Genomic DNA, 23,420 nt, shown 5'->3' with positions numbered 1-23,420 from the left:
TAACTTTGTTATTATGGGTACTAAGTTATTATTAACCCATAACTTTGTTATTGCAAACAGCAATAACAAAGTACCCATAATAGCACTTTTGTTTGAAAATACAGCCCATTGATGTCCTAACAGGGTGCTTAAGTTTGCACAATTTAGAATTGTAGAATTTTTTATTCATTTAATTTGTTAATTCTTCAGAGATGACTTAACTTTTAATAGCAAAAAAGAAACTAAAAATAATTTCTTGTTTATTGTCCATGCACTACACTTTGAACAGGGTGCGGAAGAGTTTTTGCCCATTATATGGAGATATGTATTGAATTTGTGTGGTCATTTTACTTTGTGACACTTTATGTTAATAATGATAACGATAATAACAATAATGAAAAAGATAAAAATCACTTCTTGTTTATTGTCCATGCACCGTACATTGTTTAATAGTAATAGAATAGAGTGATTAGATTAAAGTGCTATTTAGATGTTATTAGAGGGGTTTTTTCCCTTGGGGGGGGGGGGGGGCAAAACTCAATCTCGCCTAGGGCAGCCAAAGACCTAGAGCCGGCCCTGGGCAACGGGGACGAGGCATCTAGTCTTCTATGTAAATCTATGGTATATAGTACGAAGAAGTAAGGTCAAGAGGCGTTTAAATTTTACATACGGCACCTTTAAAACACACAGAAAGTTGAACAGACCTCGATGGTGTCCTTCCTGTCCGTCTCAATGCGTTCCCCTGCCTGCATCATAAATCATTAAAGCGAACCAGAGAGAGAGAGAGCGCAGAAAGTTTGTGAATTATTAAACTGCACTGACGAATAGAGAGGTCATGTTTCATGTTTTAGCGTGCCAAAGTAGTTGGATCTGTACCAGTATCCCTTCTCTTTTCCTCCTCAGAAATGAGTAATGCTTTAACACACTCTTCATTCCACTGCACATGTGGCAGCAGGAACGCGACACAAAAACACATGGAAAGAGGAAATTCAGGATTCGAGTGAACTGTAGCCAAGAACATTCTAGAGAATTCAGATTTCACTTCCCCCGGGCTGAAATGGGACATTGGTCTACGTGACCTCAATACACGTTAATAAAATGTTCTTATATTTAAATATTGGTTGCCTTATTAGTGCCTTTTGTTAATAGTTCTTATTAGGTAAAGGAGTAGATCTGGAGGATCCTCAGGCGTAGAGTGTTCTGGTAAACTGGGATGTATGGATGCTGTCCCCCCCCACACTCACTCGTTCAATCGGGTTTGTTGATGGTGTAGTAGCTGGTTGCTTTAGGTCCCAGGGTGCCCTCATGACTGGGTTACCTTCTGGCTCTCCCCCTTTAGTTATGCTCTCATAGTTAGTCTTGCCGGAGGTCCCTGCTTGCACTCAGTGCGAAATGTATCCTGTTCTTACTCTTTAGGTGGCATTGGGCATGCCTAACAACCTGCGTTTCTCTCTCTCTGTCCATATCACCCACACCTACTGTAAATCCGCCACTGGCCACATGCCGCCTCTTTGAAAACGGGGATGGAGAAATGAAAATATTGAACGCGTTACATAATATAAGACAAATAAATGAGATCACTTTCTACCAGCAGGAGAAGATATGACTAGCTCATTTTGACTAGCACACACGAGAGCACTGAAACAGCAAACTGACCAATTTTTTTTTTATTACATTTTGAGTGGCGGGCGGCACGGTGATGTAGTGGTTAGCGCTGTCGCCTCACAGCAAGAAGGTCCTGGGTTCGAGCCCCGGGGCCGGTGAGGGCCTTTCTGTGTGGAGTTTGCATGTTCTCCCCGTGTCCGCGTGGGTTTCCTCCGGGTGCTCCGGTTTCCCCCACAGTCCAAAGACATGCAGGTTAGGTTAACTGGTGACTCTAAATTGACCGTAGGTGTGAATGTGAGTGTGAATGGTTGTCTGTGTCTATGTGTCAGCCCTGTGATGACCTGGCGACTTGTCCAGGGTGTACCCCGCCTTCCGCCCGTAGTCAGCTGGGATAGGCTCCAGCTTGCCTGCGACCCTGTAGAACAGGATAAAGCGGCTAGAGATAATGAGATGAGATGAGATGAGATTTTGAGTGGCTTCGTTAAAGGTGCCGTTAGTATAATTTACAATTGTTCCTAGACCTGAAATAATCATACGATTTTAAAATATACCTCAGAAAACTTGGTATTTCCAAAAATAAATAGGCTTGTAGTGAATCTGGGTGGCTTATTTCTTTTCTGGTCCAGAAATTAACACCGCCCGGAAGCTGGAACAGCTTTTTTCTTCTGAAAATCATCTCATAGGTTATGCAGGACAGGTGGGGTTGGCTGGTGCAAAACAATAGCCAGTTAAGGGTCGATTTTTTTTTTCTAATTACAGTTCACTTTTCAGACAGCAGGGGGATCCAAAAATGACAAAATGCCTCTTTAAATTGAATCAAAATTAAATTGGTTGTCATTTTTCTCATCCATCTTTATTCAAGGTCATCGCGGTACTTGTATTAAAATCTGTAATCAGTGATATATACTGTACAGTACTAAGCAGCCTGAAGAAGCACGATTTGTTTGTATGTTTAAATTGCGACGGTTTCTCCAAAATGAGCCAGGATCTTAATTTCAATCTAGGGCTTGATTTTATAGAAAAATCCCACACCACTTAATGTGGTGGGTGAGACCACATCTGCAGCTCTGCCACGTTTCATGAGGCTTTAGTACTAAACATGGCTCACACTGTACATACCGATGTTTCAAAGGCCAGATCTAAAACACGGGATGGGGGGATGAACCGCATGTTTTTTTCCTGTTCTGCTTTAGTTAGTTTTTAACGTTGAGCTGTCGTTAAAGGAATCCTCAAAACTAATACTGATCCATAGCAACTAATACAAACTTTAAACTAGTACTGATCCACAGCATCTGTAGTGATTACCATGGACAAAGAATTTAAAAAAAAAAAAGGGAACACTTTTCCATGTAGGGGAGAGCGGGGTAAGATGAGCCACTTATTACATTTTTCATCATAACTACATGTTAAAGCCATTTTTGCTTCCAGTCTACACACCATACCAAATTTCAAAGTGTACTGTTACTATGTGAGCAAAAAATAATTGATAAGCTCTTATGGTTAGAGTGATATTACCTCTTGGAAAAAAAATGTCAAGTGGCTCAACTTACCCCATGCACGGGGTAAGATGAGCCACTGTGTGGGGTAAATTGAGCCAACACAAAACATGTTAGGTTAACAAAGTAAACAACTTTTATTATTAGAAATGCAATCAATGAATCAAGTCAAGTCAATCAAGTGGGGGATAGGGCCGTTGCATAGAGAAGGGGAGATGAATAGAGAGGTGATAGAACGAGATGGGATAGGGATGGATAGAGAGAGAGATATGCATAGATCATGCACATCATGTGCATCATGCACACCTGTAATAACAGAGGGCATTATTTTATTTATTAAAAACCTTTTAAACATATTATTTATATTAACATGTTATTTATTTTGTTTATTTGTTGGTGTTGTTGTTGTTGTCATATATGACCAGTAAATGTGAAAACTTAAGTGTCATCCATATTGGGTAAGCTCAGCCACCAATGGGGTAAGTTGAGCCAGTGGCTCAACTTGCCCCACATCTAATGGCTCATCTTACCCCGTGGCCACCATTTTGTAGAAAAATGCTAATAAAGGGGATTAGGCTAATCAAAATTATTTTTATTAGCATTCATATCATAGCTTAGAAAGCCACTAACTTAACCCTAATGTGTCTAAATATTATTCTACTTTTGTCTTCTCTAAATCATCTTCACTGTGGACAAACATGGAATTGACTTAGAAAGCACAAAAACACATTTTTATAAACATCTCCCTCACCTAGTTTGACATGTGGTGCTCCTCTCCACAAGTGTAAGTAAATGGTCCCGCCCCCCTTTGAATGTGGTCACATGGTCACATTTGTTTACTGTTTCTTAGAAACAGGGGGTGGCTCATCTTACCCCCTGGCTCATCTTACCCCGCTCTCCCCTACTGTGAAAAAACACAATGGCAGTCTAAGGGCAGTTGTTGGTGGAGTCAATAAACGATAACTGCATTTTCCTCTTATTACCTTTAAGAGAGAAAACCAGGAGAGGCTGAGTAATGAAGGAGCATCTGTTTAACATAAATGATCTCATCTCATCTCATTATCTGTAGCCGCTTTATCCTGTTCTACAGGGTCGCAGGCGAGCTGGAGCCTATCCCAGCTGACTACGGGCGAAAGGCGGGGTACACCCTGGACAAGTCGCCAGGTCATCACAGGGCTGACACATAGACACAGACAACCATTCACACTCACATTCACACCTACGGTCAATTTAGAGTCACCAGTCAACCTAACCTGCATGTCTTTGGACTGTGGAGGAAACCGGAGCACCCGGAGGAAACCCACGCGGACACGGGGAGAACATGCAAACTCCGCACAGAAAGGCCCTCGCCGGCCACGGGGCTCGAACCCGGACCTTCTTGCTGTGAGGCGACAGTGCTAACCACTACACTACCGTGCCACCCACATTGGAGCATGTTGTTGATTATTTTCCTGTAACAGCATGCCACGGTGATTTTTACTCCTTACATACATAATAAATGCACTAGCTAGAGATTAGGTTGAGAAATTGAAGGAGTATTTCTTTAAATGCTACTCAGAACCATGGTTAACACTAGCACACACACACACACACACACACACACACACAGTAACAATATGTTATTTAAACTTTATTTCTGGACTCTGTCTGCAATACAGGGTTTCTTATAAATAGCCCTATAATTTGCTTTGTGTGTGTGTGTGTGTGTGTGTGTGTGTGTGTGTGTGTGTGTGTGTGTGTGTGTGTATGAACTGGCAGCCTCTGGGTGCTTCAGTGGGTTCGTTTGCTGTTATTTTGACTGATCTGTTGAGTGTGATTCTCCTCTCAGTGTTTGTGGGAATTGTGTGTTTATTTAGGGTGAAGCAGTTATTATCACGAAGAGCGTTTTATCTTGGCCACTCAAAAAAATTGGACATTGATTTTTACACTTTACCCATGAAACATAATTCCATGTTCAATTAATATAGAGATTTCCTCTTGAATTCTTTTACAGCTGGTAAATTTCTGAGCTCTAATAACGTGAACGTGTCTCATTAAGGCGTCTAATGGGAAAAAATAGTCAGCACATTCATTTTGTTAAGTTGTATTTCGGGCTCAAACTCTCACATCGAGTTTTGCTGTGAGATGTCAGCGGGAATCAGGAAAACATTCATCACAAGACAAACAGAAAACAGTGACCTTTCACATAGCTGGAAAATGTGCAAAAAATATCAAAAGTGTTTAGCAACAGTGACATCCAAGGAGTGGATAAAAAATAAGTGGAAAAAAAAAATCACAAAAGAAATTGAAAAACATCCAAACGTCACAGCAGGAGACCTTAAAATGCCCCTAGAAACAAATACAATGAAGTAGTTTCATTATTATGATCATAATATTCAGCTTTTACCATTTTTATGATAAGTGAAAAAGCCTGTAACACCTAAGCTGCATTAAACATCTTGCTGGTCTCAGGGTGTACGAACTTTTGACCATTTTTGATACAACTAAAAAAAGCCTGTAACACCTAAGGGTGTCTTGGGGTGTCATGGGGTGTGAAAAAGCCTGTAACACCCAAGGGTGTCATGGGGGGTGGAAAAGCCTGCAACACCCAAGGGTGTCATGGGGGTGAAAAAGCCTGCAACGCCTAAGCGTGTCTTGGGGTGTGAAAAAGCCTGCAACACCTAAGGGTGCCTTGGGGTGTCAAAAAGCCTGTAACACCTAAGGGTGCCTTGGGGTGTGAAAAAGCCTGTAACACCTAAGGGCATCTTGGGGTGTTATGAGGTGCCTTTGAGTGTCTTGGGGTGTGAAAAAGCCTGTAACACCTAAGGGTGTCATGGGGGGTGTCTTGGGAGTGTCTTGGGGTGTGAAAAAGCCTGTAACACCTAAGGGCGTCTTGGGGTGTTATGGGGTGCCTTTGAGTGTCTTGGGGTGTGAAAAAGCCTGTAACACCTAAGGGTGTCATGGGGGGCGTCTTGGGGTGTCATGGGGTGTGAAAAAGCCTGTAACACCTAAGGGTGTCATGGGGGGTGTCTTGGGAGTGTCTTGGGGTGTGAAAAAGCCTGTAACACCTAAGGGCGTCTTGGGGTGTCATGGGGTGCCTTTGAGTGTCTTGGGGTGTGAAAAAGCCTGTAACACCTAAGGGTGTCATGGGGGGCGTCTTGGGGTGTGAAAAAGCCTGTAACACCTAAGGGTGTCTTGGGGTGTGAAAAAGCCTGCAACACCTAAGGGTGTCTTGGGATGTGAAAAAGCCTGCAACACAAAAGCCTGTCCTGCTGGTCTTGGGGTATACAAACTTTTGCACTCACTGGTATTTTTCTCTTCCAATTCCACAAAACCCAGCACTGTCTAGTGATCACTGACCGTTCACTTTTATTCCATGAGGAAACATTTCTATCCTAATGGGTGTGGTCTCAACCAGGAGGACTCCACCCACATCCACTTTACACTGATGAGGATGAAAATTATGTAAATCCAAGACCACATCCTCAGCACCAGATCTCAACCCAAAGGAACATTTATGGTAGATTTTGGAGAGGTGTTAGTACATTCCACCGTCGTCATCATCATCACAACACCACTTGATCGAGGGAATACATTTTGGAAGAGCAGTGGATCCATCACTCCTCTACAATACCTCAGTGATTTGCAGAATCTGTGCTGAAGAGCACTGACGCTGTTTTGCTGGCTCATGGTGGCCTGACACCTCGCTCCGAACACACACTGCATTGGTTTTTTTCCTTTAATTTCTCACAAATCTGCACGCTATTAAAGTTGACATCTAAGTAATGGTGGATTCAATGTTTCTTTCTATTCTTTTGGAAATGCAATCTTTAAATCTTTCCTTCACATTCTGCTCTGTTTTTAAACCGAACGCACACACAGGCATGCCAAAAAGATGACTCACGTGTTTCTGAGTTGCCTACATGGGTTATGAAATGGCTGATAACACAGTTTAGGACTCCAGCAGGACAGAATGGTTGGGATAGAAGATTTGCTGACTGCTTAAAGTCGACTACATCTTGGGTTTTTGTGAGGGTTTTTTGAGCGCTTCATGTTTAGCTTCCATCCTTGTTTTTCTGGTCCGTTATTGGACACACTGAGCGTGCTGCACAACATAGATGAGATAGAGGACAGAAACAGTCGTGAAGGTTACGGTCTGATTAGTTGCACACACTTCCCTGTTCCTGGTTTCAGGAAATTTTTGAACAACGTTTTTAAGCGCTGTAACCTGAGGTGGTAAAAGTACCTCAATTATTTCTCATCTCATCTCATTATCTCTAGCCGCTTTATCCTTCTACAGGGTCGCAGGCAAGCTGGAGCCTATCCCAGCTGACTACGGGCGAAAGGCGGGGTACACCCTGGACAAGTCGCCAGGTCATCACAGGGCTGACACATAGACACAGACAACCATTCACACTCACATTCACACCTACGGTCAATTTAGAGTCACCAGTTAACCTAACCTGCATGTCTTTGGACTGTGGGGGAAACCGGAGCACCCGGAGGAAACCCACGCGGACACGGGGAGAACATGCAAACTCCACACAGAAAGGCCCTCGCCGGCCCCGGGGCTCGAACCCAGGACCTTCTTGCTGTGAGGCGACAGCGCTAACCACTACACCACCGTGCCGCCCGCCTCAATTATTTTTTCAAGTAAAAATGCAGCTACTTATCTAAATTAATTCTCTGCTAAAGATTTCAGTCAAATTAGCAGACATCTGCCCCGGACACTGATTTTAGTTACGGAGTGCACTTTTCAATAACAAACAAGGAATGTGTGAAACATCACCGTAGCTAAGGCAGCTAACTAACAATAGCTTTATTCCTAATCTCTCAAACATTAGCTAGCATGATGATAAAATTTAGCTGAATGCTAATCGCTAGTTGCTACAATACAAAGTCTGCATACACCACAGCAGATAGAGTACACTGATGGATATTAGGTCTCATTCTTGTTGGAACATCTTTTAAAAAGTTTAGATTTGTTAGCCATTTGGTTTGAAAATGCTACAGATATTTAACCCTTGATTTAAGTATTGAACTTTGCACCCTGTTATTTCCCATCTCTGACTGTAACGCAACTTTCTGAAGCAAAAGTTAAACAAACCACCACTCGATTTTTAAAAATCTCATCTCATCTCATTATCTGTAGCCGCTTTATCCTTCTACAGGGTTGCAGGCAAGCTGGAGCCTATCCCAGCTGACTACGGGCGAAAGGCGAGGTACACCCTGGACAAGTCGCCAGGTCATCACAGGGCCGACACATAGACACAGACAACCATTCACACTCACATTCACACCTACGCTCAATTTAGAGTCACCAGTTAACCTAACCTGCATGTCTTTGGACTGTGGGGGAAACCGGAGCACCCGGAGGAAACCCACGCGGACACGGGGAGAACATGCAAACTCCGCACAGAAAGGCCCTCGCCGGCCCCCGGGGCTCGAACCCAGGACCTTCTTGCTGTGAGGCGACAGCGCTAACCACTACACCACCGTGCCGCCCGATTTTTAAAAATATATATTAAAATTAACTCTCATTTTTGTTTGATCCGCTGCTGTGGGCTGAGCACAAGACACAGCGAGTTCAGTGGAAGTGTGTTCACACAAACTCAGACAAGGGTGCCAATATTTTTTTTCCTTTTCAGCTCAAATACAGAGAAAATTTTTTAAAATAAATAAATAAGAGGGCTCTATCTTAAAGGAAGACTGCTTTTCAGATTTTTCAAGTGTAGGCCAGAAAAATAATTTTTCCGACACCCAATTATTTTTGTTTAGTGGACCGAAAGCTACCGAATTCGAATCACAGACTTCCAATTTTATTCTTTTTTTTTTTAATAGAACAATTAATGAATTTAAGGCCACGTGGCCCTAAATTCTCAGTTATTTTTTCCTGCTTCGCCATGACCCGATTCAAGACAGTATGTCATGCATCACATCATGTGGTGAGCTTTCCCCGTTTGCACAAGGCATTGTGGGATACAAATTTGAAACAGGAGAGAAAAATGGAGGACGTGAGTGTGCGAATGAAACGTGAAAGACCGACTACAGTAACTGAAAGAAAGCGAGAAGAAAAGACGTTATGTTATATACGAAGGAAAGGAAACGCAGGACCAAACTAATAAATATCGGCGGTCAGCGAGCACCTCGGTGTGATCAGCTGTTCGTTTAGCGACAGAATGATAGAACCGTCAGTGGTCGAAGGTAAACCTGCGCATGCGCACACGGACTTCCTCTGTCTGCTTGACTGCACGAAGTGAGCGATTTCACGCACATTATTTGCTTTAATCCCCTCAAATTAAATAACTTCCCAGCCACAGAATGGTCTGATATTTTGTGAGATATTACAGAAATAAACATATATCACAATGACCACATTTCAGAGGGAACTAAATTTCACCGATTTTATGAAATCGAAAGGCTGTCTCGCTTTAATGAATATCATTCAAAGTCAGTATATAGAAATTTTGGCAGAGAGTCATGACACTACCGAAATTTTTTTTTGCCAGACATATTAATTTTGTGATAATTACACACACACACACAACTGTGCAAAAGTCTTAGGCCCGCTATTTTTTTTTTTCATGCATACAAACTTTGTTATAGATTTCTATTTTATGACTTCTACATTATCAGGTCAGTACAAAAACATTTTAGAGTTCCAAATGTTAGTTTTTTTTTCCAGCACAAAATTAAATGTTACTAAATAAATAAATAAATAAATATCTGTATCTGAGCAGCATATTCCATAAGAGAGCACTTTTCAGATTAAAAAACATAATGAAGGCTACCGGGTTTTGGTGTAAAATGAAGAAGTGAGTGTGACAGTCAAAGTGTCCAGAAGAACTGTGGCTGGTTCTGGAAGATGCTCAGTAAAACCTACAGCTCACTTCCTTATCAAACTGCACTCATTGCATACATGTCAACCTATACGGAATGTCCGTATTTTATACAGATTTGATTCAATAAACGTAGTATACAGGCATACAAATAAAGTTATACGGATTCTTTTAAAAAAACTTCAATATTTATCTAGAGCTATAATCAATTCCCACGACAGCCAGTAAAGAGTCTTATGAAATCGCGCGTTATCTTGTGGTAGCGAGACTTCGTTCCACTTTTGATCATGCGCACACCGCATTGCGAGAATCCCGCCAACCCAGAAGTCATAGACATAAACATAGACGCCGCCTTCTGCGTAGAATCATACGTCATCCTCGCCGCCAAATTGGATGTGGCAAAGTGGAGATTCTGAGAATAAAGATGCCTCATTCATGTGCTGCGTTTAACTGTACCAACAGGTTTACCGTCCAAACGAGACCACATGGGATTACCTTTCACAGGTGAGACTGGAAAAATACTTTTCATTGTATTTGGTCATTATAACGTCATTTTACGAACAGATTTTCCTGACTTTGTGGCTAATATGAAGTCTCGCACATAATAGCCACTCGGTGAAACCTGTCTCCAAACAACGAAGTATTTCCTTTGTAACTACGCTGATAACACTTTGTGTTTTTGTCAAACATTGGAGCTTTGTATTCATTCTGAAGGTTTATTGTTATTAATATTGAATAAAAAGTAACTGGGATACATCATTGTTAATTATCATTCAAATTTTAGGTAAATTATTTTAATTTGCATCTTATACGGATTTTATAAGGGAAATACGGATTTTGGAGGTTGGTTATACAGGTTTGATTGACCAAAGGTTGACATGTATGTCATTGGACCTGAGACTACTATTTTATACATATATTTTTTAAAGCAAAGGGTCGTCTCACACCAAATATTGACTTTGTTTCATTACCTCCACCAAAGAGGTTATGTTTTCGATAATGTTGGTTTGCTTTTTGGTTTGTCTGTTAGCAACATTACGGAAAAAGTAATGAACGGATTGCTCTGAATTTTTTTCCAGAGGTGTGACTGGGCACAAGTAACAATCCATTAAATTTTGGCGGTGATCCGGATCACCTTCTGGATCCCGGATTTTTTTAAAGGACTAATTTTTTCCCCATTGAAATGAATGGGCGCGCGACGCAAAAAACAGATTTTTCCTTCTGTAGGCCAAACCGTAAGGTGTAAAGTCATGAAACTTGGTACACTGATAGAGGAGTGGACCCTGATTGATTTCATCAAGTTTTCTGTTGGTATGTCTCACGCTCTAGCGCCACCAACTGATCACAGTCTTACATGCGTTCATGCACGTAACTTTTGATCCGTATGTCCGATTTTCATAAGTCTGGTGCCGTTGGAATCCTTGGAGCTAGACGATTCCAACGCACCCTATGACATCATTCTTTGCCTAATTAGATTTTCCGCCATTTTGAATTTTGTCCAAAGTGAAGGTAGAGTGACCCTGGCCGCATGTTTTGTCCGATCATCACGAAACTTGGCACACGATCTCCAGTCCATGCCTAATGAATGATATTCGTTTCACTCTCATATGTCGAAGCGTTCGCCCGTAGCAGCCAATCAAAATCGATGGCGAAGCCACCAAACAGAAAGTGAGCTCGTATCACGGAAACGCTTTGACATATCAAGACCATATTTAGTGGCATGACTTTGGACACCATTCAAACTATCCTCATCAAATATGGTGTCATTTGGTCACTAGGGGGCGTCACAATTAGCAAAAATATATTTTGGCTCATATCTCAAACGCTTTGACGTATCAAGACCATGTTTGTTGAGATGACTTTCAGGACCAGTTCATGTACCCTCATCAAATTTGGTGTCATTTGGCCACTAGGGGGCGCCACAATGAGCAAAAACGTGTTTTGGGTCATATCTCTTTACGGATTTAGAATTACATCTACATTTTCATGTTAGTGATGCTCTGGGATGTCCCTGTAACCAGCCTGTCATCTCCATATGAGAATCCGCCTTGTGTCTTGGCCAAACTTTTGCGTATTGACACAAAACTTGTCGTGTGGGCGTGCGGTCGCCTCTCTTGCCGGGTTGCCATGGCGGTGCACCTGAGCAAGCACACTTTCGCATTTTCTCTGGAAATGCATTCTAGTTATTATTATTACCTCCGCCAAGGAGGTTATGTTTTCGGTAGCGTTGGTTTGTTTGTTGGTTGGTTTGTCTGTTAGCAACATTACGGAATGAACGGATTGCTCTGAAATTTTTTCCAGAGGTGTGAGTGGGCACAAGTAACAATCCGTTAAATTTTGGCGGTGATCTGGATCACCTTCTGGATCCTGGATTTTTTTTAAAGGATTCTTGGCGGAGGTCTGCGCTCTCCGAGTGCTTTTCTAGTTTATTATGGATTACTGATTACTGTTTATAGTATTTTTTTAACGTTGTAGCGCTTCATTATTTTTAGCCCATTTTTGGTCGACAGCATTTCTTTACATGTGCCTAAGACTTTTGTACAAGCTCCGCCCACATGTCCTGGTTTGACTCATGTGGTACCTGAGGAAAGGAGGTACAATCACTGCAAAGTCACTCTGGATAAAAGCTTCCATCACTGGGGGGGGGGGGATTAATAAATAATAAAAGCAAAGTTTCAGATAACACCGAGTCATTCCTGCAGTCCCGTGTGGCTGAAGAAATGAACGAGGCAATCATGAGGGATTAAATGTGGAGATCAAGTGTTCAAGTTGCGCAAAGGAAAAAAGAGAAACAGCTGGTTCTCCTCAGTCCATTCTTTCACTCTCTCACACAAACACGTACAACTTTTTCTTTTTCCATCGTGTGTGTGTGTGTAAATCAGTGTTTAGGATGACTCATACATAAACTGAAGATCCACACCTAAAAACAGTTACCTCAAAGGCTCTTTGGCTCCATCTCAGAAATCTGTTTTCTGTTTAAGGTTCTAGACCCTAGATTTAACTATGGAGTTGACACAAGCTGCCTGAGGGGCGGGGGTATATAAAGGGTAGAAAGGGCACCTCCTACTGTGGTGCAGTGTCAGGGGAAAAAAAAAAAACAGGGCACCTGGAGGGCATTAACATGTTTTTTTTCTACCATAGGGATACCCTAGAGGGCACATTTTCTCTCTCATAGGGGCTCCTAGAGAGATGCTCATTTTCTCACGTGTGGGGAAGCCTACAGGGCACTGCATCTCCTTTTCTCCACTTCATCAGGTTTTCTCTGCCTAGAAGACACCATCATGTTTTATCTTTCATATGGACACCCTAGAGGGCACTTTATCGCATTTTATCTACCACAGAGGGACCCTAAAGGGGAATTTTATCATGCTTTAACTATTATATGGGCACCCTAGAGGGTACTTTATCATACTTTAGTTCAGTGGCAGCTGGTAGTCTTTCAAACAGGGGAGGCTGGTCAGTTACGATCTTTCCAGATTTTAAAAGAAAAAACATCAATTTTGCCCATACTCTTGCCTCTGATCTGGCTGATTGTTGGCAGGGTCACAAACTGTGAAATAACAGGTTCTTTTGGCCCATTAGCCTACTGTCCAATATACATGATGGTGGTGTTGGGGGGGGAGGGGTATATTTTAACATTTTATATTTTAAAATTGTGGCATGTTGTTTACAAATTGATCATTATTGAAAGCAGCTCTTTGTCAGGAACCTCAGCAGTAACAGCAGAGTGTTCTGGAATAGGCACAAGCACTGACCTTGGGGAGCCAAACATAGAGCTGGGTGCCACACATTTCATTCAATGACACTTTCCCTATATTTTACTTATTTTGACTGAGAAATGTTTTATTGACAATTTTGATAACCCTTCACGTTTAATCCAGGTCTGTAGTGTGAAATGTTCTCGGCTGTGTTTTTGTTTAAAAATGTTTTCCAAATTGTAGCTGTGTTTAATTCGTATCCAGAAAAATATATATTCCAATATAATATACTCAGCATACACATTTTAAATAGATTCTGGGCAATTCCATGTAAATGTCAACCTCACCATGCAAAAATAAAGCAACATGTAATACATCAAAACCACTCCCAGAGATATCACCTAGGCCTGTATTTTACAGATGTGAATAAGTTGAACCAATTTGTCACAAGAATTGTTCCCTTCGCCTTATTATGCCAGTCTTTCTTTCTTATAATGTAAAACCCAAGCTAAAATCAACTTTGATCATGTACAATTCTATATTATTGCCACAAGCCACAGAAATGTATGCTAAAATCCACAAGACAGCAAAACAATAGCCATCCTAAATATTATTTAAGAACTATGATAGTTTTAGCTGATATTTAGAGAGTTTTTCAAAGGGTTATGGTGGTTAAATTGCTGATTTTCTAAACATATGCCATGTCTATTTCAGACGCGTCACATCCATAACGGAATTTCGTCACATCCATAACGCTGACTTTTCCTTCTGAAACTCTGCATGAAATACAAAATATTTTAAACGAAGATTTTTTAATGTTCACCTTGGACCCCTCTATCAAATGGATATCTCCATTTCGACATTAGGTTTACAATTTCACAGAGTTTGATAAAAATGTACAGTCACCCAAGAAAAGTGATACTTCTGTCACATCCATAACGCATCATTTATTGGCATTTTCTGGCATGCCCTAGATGTACTATGGGAATTGTTCTTGTTCTATCACTTCTCCAGTATGGTGCAGCCTTAAAATATGCAACACCTGTTTAAATACTGGGGGACAATAAAACATGCACTGGGTCATTTGTTGCCATTTTGAGTTCAAGTGTCACGTCCATAACGCTGGAATTGCTCTTCTATATTTTTGGTCCATCCATGACATATTACTAAAGTAGCCTATTTACTGTTGTTGATGTGGGTCACTTGCTGTGAGCCAATTCACTTTCTCGTACCAGGAGAGCTGAAAGGAACGAGTATTATTCCCTACCTTTTTCACCAAGTCAATTTGAGGCGTTGGTCTACCCTGCTCTTTAATTTTAATTTTTTCCTCGAAAGGAAGCCTGGCAAATGGCTTCACCAAAATTAAATCAGCAATGCTTGGCATCCGTGCGCAGCTTTCTTGCTAGCTGACTAGCCCCCTCAAGTTCAAGTTCAGTCACTCAAATAAACGAAATTTCTGGAACTAAGATAGCAAACTTGACAACACTAAATTTACACTTTATTTACAATGAAAATATATACAAACTAAAAAAGCTGGTAGAAACCGTATGTAATGAATGAAATCGAAATGTAAGCTGATCTCTTACAATACACCACAGCACTTGCGAATCCGCATGGGACTGAACTGAAATTCACCGCTGCCTGGCTATATTTGAAACGAGCCGTCAATCAAAGAAAATATCCGGCCGCTTTCACCAATCACCAGTCTCCTCGCGGAAACTGCCATGTCCCTCCCATGTGAGGCTGGGAGTCCGGTGGGCGGGCGTTTTCGCAGTATTTGTCCAATAACCGTCTTGCATTTTGAGATTGAAACGCGCAGAGCTCCCAAATGCCATTGAAGCCCACTGAGGCTGGGCTGCATCGTGCTGTCACAAGGGGGAAAAACTCACACACACATTAAAGTTATAACGGAATGATTTCGCACTGTAGTTGGGTTGAGCACATATATTTCTATGATTCTGGATTTGAAATAGCAATGTTATAAGGTCGGCTATAACATAAGCCTAGCGCAATTCATCCTACACGATGTTCGTCATTTTTAGAGGAGGCTGAGCCTCCCTCGTTGTCTTAGAGCAATTGCCCGTGCTTTAGTTACTGTAGAGACACTGTCGAGGGTACTTTATCATGTTTTTATTTACCATGGGGGGGGGACACTAAAGTAGAGCTTGATCATATTTCTTTTACTGTAGGAGCACCCTAGAGGGCAATTTATCACATTTTATTTACTATAAAGTGCCCTCTAGGGTACATCTATCATGTTTCATTTACCAACAAGGCAACTTAGAGGGGCCTTTATCAGGTTTTAGTGACCATTGGGGAACCCTAGAAAAATAAACCCCACCTTATCACTTTTTTCACTATAGAGGCATCCTAGAGGGCACTTTATCACAATTTTTTATTTACCATAAGGGCACCCTAATGGGAAGCTTTGACATTTTATTTACTGTAGGAGAACCCTAGAGGGCGCTTTATCACATTTTTCTACGACAGAGGCACTTTATAGATGTTTTAGTTATTGTAGGGGCACCCTAGAAGGCACTTTATCGCATTTTTTTCTACTATAGAGGCACTTTATCAATGATTTATTAATGTAGGGGCACCCTAGAGGGCACTTTAACAACTCATCTCATTATCTGTAGCCGCTTTATCCTGTTCTACAGGGTCGCAGGCAAGCTGGAGCCTATCCCAGCTGACTATGGGCGAAAGGCGGGGTACACCCTGGACAAGTCGCCATGTCTTTGGACTGTGGGGGAAACCGGAGCACCCGGAGGAAACTCACGCGGACACGGGGAGAACATGCAAACTCCACACAGAAAGGCCCTCGCCGGCCACGGGGCTCGAACCCGGACCTTCTTGCTGTGAGACGACAGCGCTAACCACCACACCGCCTGAAATTTCACATAATACAGAAAATAGACTCTGTATGCAATTAATTTGATAACAGTGAATAGAATAAGCCCCCAAAAACAGATTGCTAGACTGTATCACTTCATGTTTATTGGAGTTGAATGGATGAATCAGGAGTCGAAGACAGCCGATAATGTGGGGGGAGGGGTGGGAGTCATTTAGTTAACGTTTTATGGATAAATTGCGTCCAAAATATACACCAAGCATTGCTACTGGTGAAAGTTGGTCATAATTTGCATTACTGTTCAAAACTGATTCAATAAAGATTTGTTTTGTGGAAAACAACAAAAAGTTTATCTCGGGGACGCGAAACATACCCCGAATTCTAGAATGACCCATGTACAACCCCGATTCCAAAAAAGTTGGGACAAAGTACAAATTGTGAATAAAAACGGAATGCAATAATTTACAAATCTCATAAACTGATATTGTATTCACAATAGAACATAGACAACATATCAAATGTCGAAAGTGAGACATTTTGAAATTTCATGCCAAATATTGGCTCATTTGAAATTTCATGACAGCAACACATCTCAAAAAAGTTGGGACAGGGGCAATAAGAGGCTAGAAAAGTTAAAGGTACAAAAAAGGAACAGCTGGAGGACCAAATTGCAACTCATTAGGTAAGTTGGCAATAGGTCATTAACATGACTGGGTATAAAAAGAGCATCTTGGAGTGGCAGCGGCTCTCAGAAGTAAAGATGGGAAGAGGATCACCAATCCCCCTAATTCTGCGCCGACAAATAGTGGAGCAATATCAGAAAGGAGTTCGACAGTGTAAAATTGCAAAGAGTTTGAACATATCATCATCTACAGAGCATAATATCATCAAAAGATTCAGAGAATCTGGAAGAATCTCTGTGCGTAAGGGTCAAGGTCGGAAAACCATACTGGGTGCCCGTGATCTTCGGGCCCTTAGACGGCACTGCATCACATACAGGCATGCTTCTGTACTGGAAATCACAAAATGGGCTCAGGAATATTTCCAGAGAACATTATCTGTGAACGCAATTCACTGTGCCATCCACCGTTGCCAGCTAAAACTCTATAGTTCAAAGAAGAAGCCGTATCTAAACACGATCCAGAAGCGCAGACGTCTTCTCTGGGCCAAGGCTCATTTAAAATGGACTGTGGCAAAGTGGAAAACTGTTCTGTGGTCAGACGAATCAAAATTTGAAGTTCTTTATGGAAATCAGGGACGCCATGTCATTCGGACTAAAGAGGAGAAGGACGACCCGAGTTGTTATCGGCGCTCAGTTCAGAAGCCTGCATCTCTGATGGTATGGGGTTGCATTAGTGCGTGTGGCATGGGCAGCTTACACATCTGGAAAGACACCATCAATGCTGAAAGGTATATCCAGGTTCTAGAGCAACATATGCTCCCATCCAGACGACGTCTCTTTCAGGGAAGACCTTGTATTTTCCAACGCGACAATGCCAAACCACATACTGCATCAATTACAGCATCATGGCTGCGTAGAAGAAGGGTCCGGGTACTGAACTGGCCAGCCTGCAGTCCAGATCTTTCACCCATAGAAAACATTTGGCGCATCATAAAACAGAAGATACGACAGAAAAGACCTAAGACAGTTGAGCAACTAGAATCCTACATTAGACAAGAATGGGTTAACATTCCTATCCCTAAACTTGAGCAACTTGTCTCCTCAGTCCCCAGACGTTTACAGACTGTTGTAAAGAGAAAAGGGGATGTCTCACAGTGGTAAACATGGCCTTGTCCCAACTTTTTTGAGATGTGTTGTTGTCATGAAATTTAAAATCACCTAATTTTTCTCTTTAAATGATACATTTTCTCAGTTTAAACATTTGATATGTCATCTATGTTCTATTCTGAATAAAATATGGAATTTTGAAACTTCCACATCATTGCATTCCGTTTTTATTTACAATTTGTGCTTTGTCCCAACTTTTTGGGAATCAGGGTTGTACGATATGCTAGCTAATTAAAAACCTTGTGGTCTGCCAAATCGCCAACCAGCTGGAGCTAACTTCAGGTAAAATAACTCATATTTATCACAGATGGATTTCAGTACGAGCCCTGATTCGCATTATCAATTTCGAATGAATTATTGAAGGCAACGTTACCATATCAACTAAGATTTTGTTCATACATAAGAGTAGCTGATGTAGTTCTGTATCTTGGTGCACAGTTTTCTGTAGCAGTGTCATCATCATTTGTTTACTGATTTGCATATCAAATGTGACACTAGACATATCAGTGACTGTGAAGCCGTTAGTGAGAGGATAAGTAAACACCTTCACAGAAATGCTCCGAAAATGTGTTTTAAATGTAATAAACCAACATGACCCTAAAACTATTTTGCATAATTCAAATCAGACTCAGAGTATCAGGCACTCGGATACGGACGACACATCACACTTACTCACCGCGTTCTGCATTGCTGGGTTCTCAAACATATTCTTCAGGTTGCTGAGCGGGATGTCGAACCTCTCGATGCGCCTGCTCTCCTGCAGGTCCTCTTTGGCGTCAGCAGCCCGTGTGTGTCCCATTGCTTTCAGCTCCTCGCCTCCGCTTCCAGATTGAGTTTCCATTGTGGAAGAAACCGAACACCCGTCGCTTCCCCCACGCGAGCTGAGACGACTACTGGTGCTGCAAAGACAGGCGCTGAGAGACGAAGAGATGGAGGGAGAGAAGAGGAAAAGGAAACGATCAAGCAGAGGATGTGGAGGAAGGAACGCGTGGCACTGCCGTGATAGTGTCTGGGAGAGAGAGAGATCCGGACGGATCTGCTTGCAGGGAAGAGAGAGGGAGGAAGAAAGTAGGGGGAAAAAAAGTTAGGCTACAAATTTCTTCCAGTAAACACTCGTGCACACGTGTGCACACTTACACACACCTCTCTCTCGCCAACACACACACACACGGACAGGGATACAACGCTGTGTGTAATCCAGGACACAGTCACATGTGCCCAGCTGGGAGGAAATGAGCTTCACTGTGGAACAAATCATGGAAACATTAAAACAGCCCTCCCTTAACCACTGCTTTAACACCAACACCCTTCCCTCTCAACACACACACACACACAAATCCAGTTTCCTCATCATGGCATCCACCCGGACTAATGGAAACTTTCAGTGACCTGAACATTTTAAGTGAAAATACAAAATACGAACAGGTTTTCATATTTTAAGAGAGAATCTTCTAGTTTGAACCCTTTAAACTCCCAACTTATTATTCAGGAAGGAATAAAACACTCAGGGACTTTCCATCCATCCATCCATTATCCATAACCACTTATCCTGTGCAGGGTCACAGGCAAGCTGGAGCCTATCCCAGCTGACTATGGGCGAGAGGCGGGGTACACCCTGGACAAGTCGCCAGGTCATCACAGGGCTAATACATAGAGACAAACAACCATTCACACTCACATTCACACCTACGGTCAATTTAGAGTCACCAGTTAACTAACCTGCATGTCTTTGGACTGCGGGGGGAAACTGGAGCACCCGGAGGAAACCCATGCGGACACGGGGAGAACATGCAAACTCCATACAGAAAGGCCCCTGTTGGCCACTGGGCTCGAACCCAGAACCTTCTTGTTTGAGGAGACAGTGCTAACCACTACACCACTGTGCTGCCCTTCAGGTACATTCTGTTGTAGGAAAATAATTAATGACAAAGATATGTGATCACCTCCTGTCACCATGCTGTAGGTATTCATTTCCTGTCAAAGTGTTTTATTAAGTCAAGTCAAGCCAAGTTTATTTGTAAAGCGCTTTTAACAATAAACATTGTCGCAAAGCAGCTTTACAGAATTTGAACGACTTAAAACATGAGCTAATTTTGTCCCTAATCTATCCCCAATGAGCAAGCCTGTGGCGACGGTGGCAAGGAAAAACTCCCTCAGACGACATGAGGAAGAAACCTCGAGAGGAACCAGACTCAAAAGGGAACCCATCCTCATTTGGGCAACAACAGACAGCCTGACTATAACATTAACAGTTTTAACATGAGGACAGTTTCGTTGATGTTATAAACTCTTCATTGATGGAAACTTGAGTGCAAAACTGTTCATGACAACTGCAGTCCTAAAGTTAGCAAGTCAACTGTAGTCCTCAGCCATAAAAGCATTACTGTAAGAGTCCAGAGCGTCCTCCAGGTGTAACCCTCAACTGTCCTCATGGGGCCGTCCTTCACAGGAGCGATGCGATAAAACTCCGACCAGACACAGGGCACCAGGATGGATCAAGCAGGTCCGAGGGGCAGAAGAGGCCAGCATCTCAATCCCAGGACCAACATGTAACTCAGAGGGACAGATTGGGGGGGGGAAGAAAACACATGTTGTTAGGTATGCCCTAAAAATGACAAGTACTAAATCTGTGTGGTAGGCTTGCAGAAACGAGAGTCTTGACATCAGGCATAACACACAACAATGGCATGTTAATATGGTTAAAAAAAAATATATCATGACCTGCTCTGGCTGGATGCTTGATTGGGTGATGGGAGCACACTCCTCAGCAATGATGAGATGCAGATGGGACCCTTAAGGCCAATTTATGCTGACAACCCAGTCCTCACAGACGGTGTCGCAGACAGTGTCTGCGTAGCCCCCCCACCTTCGCAGACGCTCTGTGCGCACCTCCCAAAAATTGTGACCACCGCAGAAGCCTTGCAGACAGCGCCGCAGACAAGAGGGCTCTGATTGGTCCACTCTACATCCGCTGTACACGCACTTCCGCTTCCCTACTTTCCCGGTTTGTTTTGTTTTCACGACCGGCATTTTTAAAAACACGAGCGAAGATGGAGCAGCACGAAGAGCGGTTGATCGAGGAAGTGAGGAAGTACGTACATCTATACGACTCCAGTTCTAATCAATATAAGTAACCGGAGGATAAACACTCCACTAACCACACCCACCAACTACTCCTAGCGACTTCGCGCCCCCTTGCGTTGTGGCGGTGAATAACATCGCGCACGCCTATACTCCACGCTCAACAATAAATTACAACTGTCTGCGAAAAGCTATCTGCGAAAGCCTTGTCGCACGAGCATGCAGAGGCCTTTAGGGCTGGCCAAGACAATTCAGCTACATTTCACCGGGTCTGGGACATGCGACAGAACGTCCGACGGCTGATTCTCTGCAGGCTACGATAGCCAGTCGAGGTCTCCACCCTCTCCACCAAAAGATTTCCTGTTGACTCCATGTAACTCAAAGGGACAGATTTGGGAGGGGAGGGAAAGAAAATGCAGGTTGTTAGGTATGCCCAATGTATTAGCTTGATGAGCTTATGTGATCACGTGTCGTCCGTGCGTCAATTTACAAAACTCTCTACTCTTCCCACAGGACTGATCAGCTTTTAATCAAACTCATTCGGAATGTTCCCCAGGTAGGTGTGCATAAAAATTGTCAAGACAGTGGTGCCACCTGCCATAATAATAATAATAATAATTATAATACATCTGTTTTATATAGTGCTTTTCATGGTACTCAAAGACGCTTTACAGTAGGTTCAAACATACACACACACACACAGACAACAGATAACAATAATAGACAAAGAAAGAAAAAAAATATATATAATAAAAAATATGAATAAATAAAAAAGTCCACCAAGTAGGGGTCAGGATGTAATTCCCGTGGTGTAGCAGCCACAGTCCCACCAAAAGGCGCACGCAAACAGGTCCCACATCTCCAGCACCGCCGCCAGCAACATCGCTCGAACACCACGCCATGAATCCACAATGCGAGCAGAGAAGCTCCACTACGCAGAGCGCTGGTGTGTCCCAAACCGCCTGCACAGCCGCCGCGACACCACCGAGCAACATTGCTCGGAACATCACGCCAAGCATTAAAGCACAGAGCGCTTGACAACCACGATGTAAAATGAGCAACGAACTCACTGCAGTCCACAGCTGGGAGCGCAGGCATCGCTCACGGCGAACCAAGGCCTGGAGGGAACCAACGCCCAAAACTGGGTCCGGAGCTACACCACAACCGGCGGACAAAACACTCAAACAAACATCAAACCACACAAACACACAGAAAAAAAATAGAAAAAAAAATAAATAAAACAAAAAAGCTCCGGTGAGGAGCGGCAGCCAGAATGCGCACGACATACTCTCAACCGGAAACCGGAAAATCTGGTATCAGTAGGTCATGTTTACGATTTTATGGGCATCTGAAATTTTTGGGTGACTTGTCATATTAAACGCTACTCTTCGTAGACTGCTAGGATGTTTTCACTGAAACTCACCCAGAAGACTCTAAAGATATATTCCAACAAGCGTTGTTCACCAGGTGGCACCACCTGCCATGGATGCGGCTACACAAGGGTCATATGCAATTTCATGAAAATCGCTACTCCTCCTACAGGAGTGATCAGATTTTGATCAAACTCATATGGAATGTTCCCCAGGTTGGTATGTATAAAAGTTGTCAAGACGGAAGCACCATCTGTCATATTTAACATTTTATGGCCGTTTGAAAATTTTTGGGTGACTCGTCACATTAAACACTACTCTTCGTAAACTGCTAGGATGTTTTCACTGAAACTCACCCAGAAGACTCTAAAGCCATGTTCCAACAAGAATTGTTCACCAGGTGTCGCCACCTGTCATGGATGCGGCTACACAGGGGTCCATGCAGTTTCACGAAAATCATTACTCCTCCTACAGGACTGATCAGATTTCAAACTCTCACACAACAACAGTGGCCGGTATGAGCTCCAGACTCTATTTTTTCCAGCTAGTTTTCCTCTTATAACACACCAATTTGCCAACGATAGTGAATTATAATTTACTGATAGAGAATACGTCGTACATTTTTTCAGCTTGTTGTTTAATGTCTGTTAGACTAGAGAGTTCGTGTTATTGAGCACACAACTTAGTGAAGACCTTGACTTTAGATACTTCAGATGCCAAGTGTAGAAGGATT

The 23,420-nt window shown here is 42.5% G+C and overlaps 1 protein-coding gene across 3 annotated transcripts in view; it reads right to left on the bottom strand.

Moving 5' to 3' along the window:
- The window catches only part of xirp2a (xin actin binding repeat containing 2a), a 64,618-nt gene extending 45,084 nt beyond the window's left edge, over nucleotides 1–19,534 (bottom strand). For 2 of the 3 annotated variants that reach the window (XM_060918736.1, XM_060918737.1), the window contains exons 1-2: nucleotides 19,380–19,534; nucleotides 18,913–19,150 (exon numbers count right to left, since the gene is read on the bottom strand). In XM_060918736.1, coding sequence (XP_060774719.1) covers nucleotides 18,913–19,077 — 165 coding nt within the window. In that variant the 5' untranslated portion in view covers nucleotides 19,078–19,150; nucleotides 19,380–19,534. Of the gene's footprint in view, nucleotides 1–18,912; nucleotides 19,273–19,379 lie in introns of all 3 variants that reach the window. The other variant, XM_060918738.1, reaches the window with a different exon arrangement.
- Between the last annotated feature and the right edge of the window lie 3,886 nt (nucleotides 19,535–23,420).

The sequence above is a fragment of the Neoarius graeffei genome, chromosome 4 (genome assembly GCF_027579695.1).
Source record: "Neoarius graeffei isolate fNeoGra1 chromosome 4, fNeoGra1.pri, whole genome shotgun sequence".
In the NCBI taxonomy this organism is placed as follows: Eukaryota; Metazoa; Chordata; class Actinopteri; order Siluriformes; family Ariidae; genus Neoarius; species Neoarius graeffei.
The sequence above is the reverse complement of the archived record's forward strand: the minus strand, read 5'-3'. Positions and strand labels throughout refer to the sequence as shown.